Source organism: Condylostylus longicornis, unplaced genomic scaffold, assembly GCF_029603195.1.
Source record: "Condylostylus longicornis isolate FDR11 unplaced genomic scaffold, ASM2960319v2 ptg000003l, whole genome shotgun sequence".
In the NCBI taxonomy this organism is placed as follows: Eukaryota; Metazoa; Arthropoda; class Insecta; order Diptera; family Dolichopodidae; genus Condylostylus; species Condylostylus longicornis.
This window is the reverse complement of record NW_026577972.1, coordinates 2,490,941-2,502,661: the sequence shown is the minus strand read 5'-3', so window position 1 is coordinate 2,502,661 and position 11,721 is coordinate 2,490,941. Positions and strand designations below refer to the sequence as shown.

Below are 11,721 nucleotides of genomic sequence, written 5' to 3'. Positions count from 1 at the left end.
ACGAGTTGAATCTATGTAATGGAATTTTGTATTTTATATTTGGATAAAAATAAGTAAACAAAGAATGATGATAAAATTCCAACTATATATCATGTTAATAGAAATTCGACAGACAATAGAATTTTGTATGGTCCAAATATAAACTTAAATGAAAATGTAAATTTCGATAGAATTAGGTTCGATACATATCAGAAAATTGGAGATAGGAACGGAAAAACCACCATATAACATATAAGCCACCATATATGCTAGCCATAGTTAAATAGCAAAAGTTTATTGAGACCTGTAATTCGTAATAAAGTAGTTTTAGTTTTTTTTAGTATTATTTTTATATTTAGGTTTTAAGTTTTATTAAAATAATTCAAAGTAAGTTTTGTTTTTTTTTAGAACTTTTCCAAACAAAGGAATATTAAAATAAAAACTTATTTCAAAAGTAATAAATTTGTAATATGATTGATAAATAAAGGAAAAGCAATGTAAAAAAAAAAAATTGGGTCAAACCAACTTTAGCGTTTTTAGAAATTTAGAAAAATTTGTGGTTTCAGAAATATAAGGCGTCAAAAATTCAAATTTTACAAATTTAAAGAAGCGATAACTTGAGAGGGGTTGGAAATGGAAAAATTTTTCTTCTAACGAAATGAACTGTTTATAAGTTCCTAAGAGGTACTAAAATTTCAGGCGCCCACAACCCGGGGTCTAGAAGAAAAACAATATCAAAAATTTGAAAAAAACGGATAATTTGAAAAAACGGATATAACGGTAAATTTTAACAGCCATTTTGTTTTTTTAAAATTCAAGTATAATATGCCGTGATAGACGAACCAAACCACTGCTTTTCTGCGTTCGTAAAATTTGAAAAATGCATATGGTTCTACTACAATAAATAGGAAAAATGGCATTTTTAGGATTTTGTGGTAGTATAACTTTTAGAGGGGGGGAGATAGGTAAAAATTATGTTCTACAAAAATTAGTTTCTAGTAAAGATCTATGTACATATGTATAAAATTTCTGGTTTATATCTTCCAGGGAGCAGAAGTTTTGTAAACAGACGCACGGACAGACTGACTGACGGACGGACGGACGGACCGAGTGAAACTAACAAGCACTTTTTCCAAAATTTTTTATGGAAAAGTGCTAAACATGAAAGAAAGCGCGGTTAGTACTCATCGACAAGGGAAAAGGCGGACAGTTTTCGGCATCGTCTTATAGGCCATTGGCCATATTAGATACGGCAGGAAAATTATTGGAGAAATTAATTAAAGGTAGACTGCCAACAGCAATAGGCCAACAAGGAAGATCTATGCAATTAGAATGGTTTACAGAAGAGGTAAATACAGCTGAGTCTGAAATCAACATCAAAGAAGGATGGTATTGCTCATGGCGTTGGACGTTAATAATGCATTCAATTCGGATAGATGGCCAGATATGATATTGGTACTAAATGAAAGTTCTAACATTCCCGCGTATTTCCTAAGGATAACAGAGGACTATTTGAACGATAGAACACTGAACGAAAAAACACTGAAAAAATTAATTGAAATGGTAAATAGATTTAACGTATTTTCTAGTACTTTTTATGCCACCGAATTCGACAATAAAAAATACAAATTTTAGACTGTTAAAATTGTCGTTGAATTTCGTACGTTGAAGTAATCATTCAATTTAACTGTTTGAACAGTTGTTTAAAATTGACTGTTCAACAATCATTTTAACAGTTGATTTGGCTGAAAAAAAACAACCGATAGGATTGTAAATTTAACGACTCGCTTATTAAAAAGAAATTAGGGACTTCGCTTGTAAGATTAACATTCTTGATTGTTGTATGGCATTAACTGTTCGCTAGTTATTTTGACAACTAAGTCATTAAGGATTATCAAAGTTTGAGCTGTAAAATTAAACGGTGGAATGTTAAAATCTTATCATTTCAACTGTTATTTTAACATCCCCTACATAAAATATATACTACATTCTTGTGTAGCTCAATAGACAACCTCTTGTGAATTAATATTAAATGTCGAAATTATAAAGTTAACATGAAGTTTACTGTTGTTTTCATATTGCATTCTTTGCTCTTAAAATAATAGGCAGGGTTATTATTGGGGTATATGTATATGTTTTCATGAATAAATTGATATATATTCGTATAAACATATTATATGTATATATGTACATATATTCCCGGGAATTTTGAAATTATTTCAATTTATGAACTTATAAATTATTGTTATAATTAAAACGTTAATCTAATTCATATTCATGTAACTAAAATAATCATGTTCAATATATTTTTCATAAATTCGTATAAATGTACATACATTGAAATAATTCCATTTAACAGTTAATGGGATCTTGAAAATATAAATTCTGAAAAAGTAATATAAAATAAGATAAATTATTAATTTTTAAATAAAAATTAAAAAATATATTAAAGAAGTTCTTATTCACAAAGTAATAGCTAGTTGAAAACTACTAAGTTTTTTCAATATTTAATTTAAGTTTTGATATTATATTGTGAGCTTCTGGGGGCAGCAGGTTTTTTCCTGTTGGAATTTTGAATAAAATTTGAAAAAAGTACCAAAAGTTTCTTGCGGGCTTCGGATACTCCAAATTAAATACATTAAATATTTTAAAGCAAGTGTTGAAACACTTTAAAAAATTTCCACATTCATATTTCCTTTTGTCAAAATAAACTACATTCTGCTTAATGTTGAAAATATCATCAGCAATGATTATGACAAAAGGTTGTATTGGCGACGACGATTGAAAAAGAGAATCGAGTTGTACTGGTTCCTTAAAAATTTGTATTACACTTAACTGCGAATCTATGATGGAATATTTTTTGTACTTCCTAGATCTTTCTTCTTTAAACATTTGCGTTGGAAACAAATAATTATGCATCAATTGAATTATAACTGCATTTTTTAAATCTGTTATGATAGAAAAATAAAGCGAATAATATTATTAAAATATTGTACATTAAAAGCAAAAGAATTAAGAATAAAATCGACACCGGTAGCAAAGAAAAATATATATGTATATAACCAATTTAAAATTAGTCTATATTTATAGAAAAGAAAATTTTTATTTACCTGTTGATGAGTCTGATCTTAATAACAATTTTTGAAATAGTTCTTTGGCATTTTTAGTTTTTAGTTCCGTTTCAAAAATTTTAAATATTGAAGTTTCAAACTTTCTCCATTCTTCATAAAAGTCAACATCTGGTATATCAAACTTGTATGAGAAATCTATGTCGATCTAAAAATTATAATAAACGATTTTATAAGCTTCATCATATTATTTGTTATGGTATACCAGCAAGTATCCATCAGGTAATGTATAGCTTGGCCAGTCATGTAAAATTTGGCACACGGTGGAATTCTGAATATGTTTTACAAAATATTGTTTTCTAAATTCTAAGGTCTCTTTCCATAAGTCCAGAATTTTGTCAAATGGACCCTTATTGTGCTTTAACCATTGCATTTCAAAATCTCCGCCTTTTTATATTTTAAGAAAAAATAAAGTAATAATATACTTTCAATTAATCTTTATAACAGTTTTCTATTAAAATATGATTACAATGAAAAGTTTGTTTTATCTTAAACAATAATTTTTTTGTAAAAATATGTATTTATATAATAAATTAAATATAATGTAATAAATTTTGATAATATCGTAAAATCTAACCTGAGAATTCGAAGTTTAATGTTTTTCGTTTTTGATCCAGGGTTTCAAGCATTTGACCATGTTCCCGTTCTAAAATGTTTTGTTGGACTTTGTATTCACACTTAAGGCGGGACAAGTTGGAATACCGATTTAGCAGTATGCCTTTTGCCCGCTTTCCAGGTTGTTTCGAGTAGTAGTAACTCTTGAAAAAAATTAATTGAAATATATAAGACAATAAATTATAATACATTTTGTACATACTTCACTTTCCCCGGGAAAATAATCTGAAATTTGACGCGCTAAATTTTTGAAAATACTGATGTTCATTGCAATATTTCTAGACTTAAAATAATCAACAATACTTTTGACCAGTTCGTTTCTATCACTTGGTAGAAGTAATTTATTTTTGTTGTAATTTTCGTTAATATGATCAAATTTATCCTTAATTATTTCTTTTAAGACCTAAAAAAGATAACAAAGATTTTATCAATATTTTTTGATTTTTGATATTTGAATAAAAAAAAAAATATTTAGCTTACATTAACAATAACAAATATAAACCACATTTCTTATGAAAATTAAAGTTACTTACATAAATATTTTGGTTTTGTATAACACTGCTACATTCCGCTGTAGTAAGACCAGTATTATCGGTGATTCGATTGGTAAAATTAGCTTTCTCTTTCCATTTCTTAAATCCGTGGCAAAAAGAAATATTGCGACCCAAATTGGTAACGGGTACAAGAATATCAATGTGAAATCTGTTCATTTTAGTTAAATTTTCAAGGTCGACATTAAGCTCTGCAAAAAAAGTTATATTTAAAAGTAATAGAAAATTAAACTTTGCTATACCTTTGCATCTCTGTAAAACGTATTTCCAGTTTTCTTCGTCAATTTCTTTCAGTGCTTCTATTAACTTGGTTTCACTATTACCGGAAAAAGCGTTACCTTCGATTTCCAAATTGTTAGTTTCTGTAACAAATTCTGGTCTTGTTAACTCTTCTTCCAAGAGCATATTATTCAAATTTCGGGCTGTTTCAGAAGTTTCTAAATTTTCTTGATGTGGTGAAAAAGTATAAATGTTTTGATTCGTTGAATTATTTTGAATAGTTAAAGTTTGTTCAATATTCGACAGTTCTGCCAATTGATATTCGGACCCTCTTATTATTGTAGTATTCAACAATTCACTTTGGTCATCCATTTTCGTAGCGTTGTTTTGAATTCTATCTTAATTTTGCGTCTAATACAATATTATATTATTCTGATAAATTATATTACTCGTATCTACTCAAAACACTTGTAAACTCAAAAATTGTTGCATAAATTTTACATCATTCAAATAATTTTTGAAAATACAAAACCTTCTAAATAATTAAATTCTTATTAAAAATTTTACTGTATAGATAACATAATTAAAAACCTAATGAATTTTCCTTTTATTTACCTATTGAAAAATATACATAAATATTATTATAATATTTACAATATTAATGTAAGAGATAAGAGAAGGGGTTGCGAAAAAAATTGAACAAGATTGTTTTAAATTAAAAAAAAATTCTTTTTTTGGGGTATATCTCGTCTGCCATCTTTTAAAGAGTAGATGTGAATAGGTGCACTTTCCGCACACTCGATATTTAGAACTTTCGTTACAGATTTTTTTACCCGTACGAACGTATGTTCGAAGGGTATACTAAATTTGTCTTACCGTTTGTAACGTTGAGAAATAACGGTCTCAGATATAGACTCAAGTGTATGTTTTTGATCAGCGTCGAATTCTGAGTTGATTTAGCCTTGTCTGTCCGTCCGTCCGTCCGTCCGTCCCAACGATAACTCAAAAATTAATTGAGCTAAGTTCACCAAATTTTCACAAATGATTTACTGGACATGATCGGGTTCCGGTTCGGGTAGCTGCCATACAACTTCAAAATTTATTTGGCTATATCTCAGAAACTATAAAAGCTGTGGTATTGAAATTTCGCACAAACAAATATATTAGTAGGGCCAATATGTCTGATAAAAGTCCTTGAAATTACTTGACTCCTTCTGGTACCTGCCATACAACTTCAAAAGATATTGGACTATATCTCAGAAACTATAAAAGCTGTAATATTGATATTTTACACAAGCGGATATATTAGTAGGGCCGATGTGCTTGAAAAATATCGTTAAAATATTTTGGCCCTTTCTGGTAGCTGCCATACAACTTCAATAGTAGTTTGACACACACAGTATTTTGAAAAACGCAGTACTGAAATTTTGCATAAATTAATATGGTAATACGGCAACTAAAAGTCATTGTCTGTTCCATAGTCAGTTATAGCTTATTTATTCGCACATAGGATAACCAATTGGTACGGGTATCACAGAGTTGACAAGGTCAACTCTATTTTTTCTCGTTTTTTTCTTAAAATGAAAGATACTAAATTATCGTCGTACTCACAAAGTTTTCATTGCATACTAGATATATTAAAGTGTCTTCAAATACAAAAATTTCGAGAATTTCATACAAATATAAATCTATGTTACTTGAAGTAACAAAATAGCCTTTTTTGTACTCTGTGCCTTTGTAGTCAATGCAACTACATACACAAAAATTATTAAAAGAGGGTGGGTATGTTTTAATGTCGTCATAAAATTGAAATTTTACTACAAATTTCTTTGAAGTATGTAACTCTTTATTACATTCATTTAATAAAATTTTATAAGCAAATTTTAATTGAAATTGTTTGCATAATATTAAGGTAATATTTTTTCTGGAAGATACATTATTAGCATCGACTTTAAAGTTTCGATGCTTGGCTTCAAATCTGAATGAAGAAAAATACTTCGGTGGTCCTGAATTTCGAATTATAGTTGGGTAATGAGTAAGGAAATGATATTTAGGGGTAAGCAGCTTTCCTGATAAATCAATATAAAGTTGGTGATGATTTTTAATCAAATTATCTAAGTAAACAATTTTTTGCTCAGTAAATGATGGAAGTAAAAGTGTGTCGATAATTTTTAAAAGCGAACAAAAATATTTCCAATATTGACTGTTTTTGGGTATTATATGAACAATAATAAAAGGTAATGTGTGAACAAAAGTCCACATTTCTCTAGCATACATTTTAAATTTTCCTTTTTGTAAATGATCTAAAGATATGGGTGGGGACAAATTGCCTACTTCTGTTTCACCGTAACTAAAATTTTGCTTCCATCTATTTAGCTGATCTAAAGTAAAAAGTTTGTCTTCCATAAATTTTAAAAGTACTAGTGACAAATCTGAATGACATATCCCCTCAAACATATCAGTAGATATTATTACTGCGTAATTGGTACACACATGGAAACAAAATATATTATTTAAAATAGATCGCTTTTCTATTCCCGACGTATATGGCTCATTTTTTTCAAGAGCTGCATCATAGTTTTTTTCATTACGTAAAAGTTCTGTTTTCTCAACTGTTAATATTCCTGCTAATTCTTTCGATGCCATACAGAATCTACAGTAGAAATCAGCAGAAAACGATTTATGCATATCTAAAACACTGTCTAAACGTAAATTATCTCCAAGTATCAATCCTAAAATAAATTTAATATTAGCAACATTATTTTCAAAATGGAAATCGATTCCTTCTTGCGCTAAATGATTTATTGCTTCAATCAAATGGTGAAATGAATCATTTCCGTATTTTTTCATATCACTGCTTTTAATAAGACTATCTATGTTGATGTTGGACAAACTAAGAGGATTTGGTAGAGTTGGAAACGAGTAGCATATTCCTGCTACTGACTGACAATGCGAGCCTAATGGGTTGTTGACTTCGAAATCGTCAATGTAAATAAAATACGGCAAAATTATGTCATCAGTTTTATAGAGAGATAGTTTCTGTTTCCAAAGTTTCCCCTTCGCAAAATTGGAATTTTCGTTACTTTTATTATTTATTTTTTGATGCAATATTTTTTCCAGGGTACCATTCATTTCAATTTGCTTTTTAAATTGAAATAGCAAAGGTAATACAACTCCTTTTGACAATTTAATTCCAAAAGTCGAGATACCTAACAGGTAAACTTCACTTACTTGATTATTTATTGTAAATTCTTTAGGGTTTTTAATCAACTCTAAATTTTTTAGTTCTTGAATCAATTTATATTCAGACGAAACAAATGATAATGGCTCTGAAAGCGAATGTAAAAGCTCTATTAATTGAATTGTTTCATCAGATGCAATATCTTTTATTGAGATTATTATTGTATCAATTATAAAATTAATAAGTTTCGATATTAAATCTTGTATATTTAAAACATCTTTTCTTGTTAGATTTCTACGGCTGTGAAGATTTAAAGAAATTTCAATCACCATATTTTCAAATTTCAAAATATAATTGTTTAAATTGATTTTATTGTTTTTAGGTGGACTACTGACACCCTCTAGAATGTTATCAGTTCTGTAAGCAGTTGTATCGGTATTAGACGATTTTGGAATAGTTATTTTATCAAAATTGGTCTCAAATTTATTTAGGAGTGGGTTAATTTGATTATTTTTTTGAAAACATTTTTTAATATTTTTATGTTAAAATATAAAAATATTTGAAGGCGAAAAATATTGATTACATTCTAAACATTTATACTGATCATAAGTTTGAAGGTTGTGTATTTTCTTTAAGTGTGTAAAATATGAGTTAGTATCATGGAAAATTTAAAAACATTGAAAGCACTTCATATTAATTAATAAAAGTTATAAATAGATACTAACTTAAAGCTTAATTTCCTGTAATTTTTGAGTTATGTATTCGTAATGAGTAGAGTTTTTTTTAGAAATCAATCCCTGCAAATAATATAATAATTTTTCCAAAAATTTCAATCTAAACAAAGTGTGCCTTACGTAAGATTTTCTCAATTTTTTCAAATTATAATTTAAATCAATTAAAGCTCCCAGGTTGTTGTTAATGAATAATTGCATTAAATCTTCTTCTTTAGCCCTTAAAAGTTTTGAAATATTCCATTTCAGCTCTGGAAATTGAAATTATATTAGAATTTTTGAAATTAGTTTTTCTAACAGTATACATATGTAAATAATAAAAATAATATTTAGCACATTTTTTCATTAAAAGTTATTTATACCAATTATGTTCTATTAATGTTGAATTTATTTAATTTTTTGAACTTAAAATTTACAATATTTGCTATCCTCAAAATTTAATAAAAAACTTTAACATTGAAAACGATTATATTAACACGTATTGTAACTATGAAATACGCTGTTTGTATTACAAAATTCACCGATTATGTTTAATTTAGAGAAAAAAGATTGGTTTAAAGGAATTAGTTTAAAAGAAAAACAATAAGTTTAATTTCTTTTTTTTAAGTACAATGAAAAACAAAAATTGTTAAATCCACGTTTCTAATTTTGTGAATTATAAATAATATTTAAATGGAGTTATTAACTAAAGCACAGTAGATATAACATTTGTATGTATACATTAAGACCTTGCATTTTATTAAAAAGCTTACCTTTAACTTTCTTAATAACAGCTTCGTCCGTATTCCATAAGTTTAAAAGTTTTATGAGAATGCCGTTTTCATTTATTTTTTTAGTTTTTTGGGTTTTCAGCTTAGGTTTCATAATCCTACACAAAATATTAAAAGCTTTTTATTATTTTTCTTCTTTTTAATTGCTGTCACTTTAAAATAGATTTTTTTTACAACATATGTATTTTAATTTTCTAATTTAAATTTAAAATATTCTAATTGATTTATTTTAATTGCATAAAATCACTTTTTTCCACATAAACACAAAAACGCTCTTTCACTTTCAATATTCTAAAAACGACTAAAACGAAATAACTGAAAAACATGAGCGTGCATGCGTTGGATACTATATTTCTACAATTTAGGTTCGTTAAAACAACATGTCTACTGCAAAAATAATGTACGGACCGTTGTTTTGAATTACATTAGGTAGATAGAAACAACATGTATACTGTAAAAATAGTGTATGAGTCATAAGTTTGAACTACATCAAGTTGATTTATTTTTACAGTCGGAATGTTAAAATAACTATCGTACAGCACAAACAACAGTTGTTGCTAGTTAAATTAACGTACCAGTTTACCGAAAAATTTTATAATTCAACTTAATTTTACAGGGGTATATAAATTAATATTATTACTGTGTTATTTTATAAAAAAAACACAAATTTAATTTTAATATTAATTTATTTTTATTTTTTCTGTATTTAAATTACACTATATAACAGAATAATAAGATGTTATGCTGACTGTTATTACTTTATGATTAACAGACGATTAACTGACGATTAACAATGTTTAAATCTTAGGTGCTAATATTTATAACGTAAATATGCTAAATAAGCATATTTGCCTATTGCAACATTCTTGTGAACATTATTGTGGGAAAATATTTTGGAATGTTTTGTTTGTTACGCGTGGTCACGTGGCAGTGCAACGTGAGTTATGGAATGTTTGCATTTTTGGTGTTAACTCCTCCCTGCTTAAATATGATTGTCCCCAATCATCAGAAATAGGGAATGTCGTTAAATTTAGTGGATTTTGATTTCTTAGTTTCTAGAACATTTTTATGATCCTCGACAATTTCAGATTTAGATTCGAATTCTTGTTTAGGTGGAGTTGTTTGAATAACAATTTTGGAGTTTCTTGAAAAGAGGGTCCTTGCTAATAAAATTAGAACAATTGTGCCTACGGCTATGATAATGACCATGATTGTTATTCGATTGGTAGTGGATTCCATTTTTAAAATATTTAACGACTTTGTATTGTTAATATGGATTTCGTCTAACATCTCTAAAGATAAAACTTTGGTTAATTGTTTCTCTTTTGGCAAGGGTTGTAAAACTGCAGGAAGAGTATGGAAATTGGAAATTTCGAAGGCAGAGAATGATCTTCCTTCTATTATTATTTCAGTGTTATGAAATTTTAACAGAAAAGTACCATTAAGTTCTTGAGAAATAGAATTTATTGAAATGTTCCCTTTAAAGTTATTTAGCAAAATAATTCCCGATGCTATTTCATCTATTGTTTTAATGTGTTGATTATTGCTAATGTTGCAATCAGCTAATAGGCTTTTTAATATTTTTGGTATACAAGTATTATTTGATAAATTTATTAAATTTTTTGCTTTACAAATTGAAAAGTTATTAATATCATTTTTACAGTTTTCTTTAATTGCATAAATATTATTTTCATTTTTGATTATAAAATTATATGGGATTACAATACTTTTATTGTTCCTTTTTATTGGTTTTAACAAAATTTTATCATAGTTTTCCTGATTCGTTACAGGAACATTAATAATGTAAAGGATAGTTGAGCTATTGGTTATAATTTTTATTTCGGAGAAGTTCAATGCTTCTTCCACGGTTGAAAAGGGCAGGTTTTCTTTATTTAAAGTTTTAATTATATTTGCTATTTCATTTCGAGATAATATTAAAGAATTTATTAATCCGAGTTTTGCCCAATGAATGGCATAATTAATGTTACGTAAATCTTCTTTTAAAATTTTAAGTTTATATTTTATACTAAGAATAATTTCATTACCAATATTTGATTCCGAGTTTAATATTTTCCTAATGTCATTATTTATCTGAGTAAGGTTATTTAGTCTTTGGGTCATAATGTTATTTATAACGACTTGTTTGTTATTATTTTCAAGCATATTGTTCATTGTTTCCTTTATTGTTATTAGGTCCTCGTGATCTGGGCTTCCAGCGATCCATTTCCAAGCGCTGCCCAGGAAGTCTAAAGATCTTTTGTTCTGTCGTGGTTTAAGGTTGTCGATTAAATTTTTTATTTGGTCAATTTCGTAGGAAATATAAGGGTGTAAGTAGTGCTGTCTGTCAGTGTCTGTATTGTAAACGTACTCTATTTCGGTTAGTATTTTTTCGTAACTGTCCAGTTCTATGAGATGTATTATTTTGTACGTGCCTGTCTGTATCTTAGCCTTTCCCGTGATGATAGGTACTAATAACGAGTTAGTGAAGTCTAGGAGCTGAATATCTGAGAAGACAGATTGAAAGGTGTACCTGAAATGGATATCGTT

At 27.7% G+C, this 11,721-nt stretch overlaps 1 protein-coding gene across 1 annotated transcript; it reads right to left on the bottom strand.

Moving 5' to 3' along the window:
• Positions 1 to 2,469: 2,469 nt before the first annotated feature.
• On the bottom strand, positions 2,470 to 9,245 carry LOC129607308 (uncharacterized). The gene is made up of 10 exons (XM_055518216.1): positions 9,157 to 9,245; positions 8,528 to 8,655; positions 8,399 to 8,470; positions 4,516 to 4,903; positions 4,256 to 4,464; positions 3,925 to 4,125; positions 3,685 to 3,865; positions 3,313 to 3,494; positions 3,090 to 3,255; positions 2,470 to 2,927 (listed from the first exon to the last, which is right to left on the bottom strand). Exons 4-10 carry the CDS (start codon positions 4,862 to 4,864, stop codon positions 2,470 to 2,472), a joined length of 1,746 nt encoding a protein of 581 aa, XP_055374191.1. The 5' UTR covers positions 4,865 to 4,903; positions 8,399 to 8,470; positions 8,528 to 8,655; positions 9,157 to 9,245.
• Between the last annotated feature and the right edge of the window lie 2,476 nt (positions 9,246 to 11,721).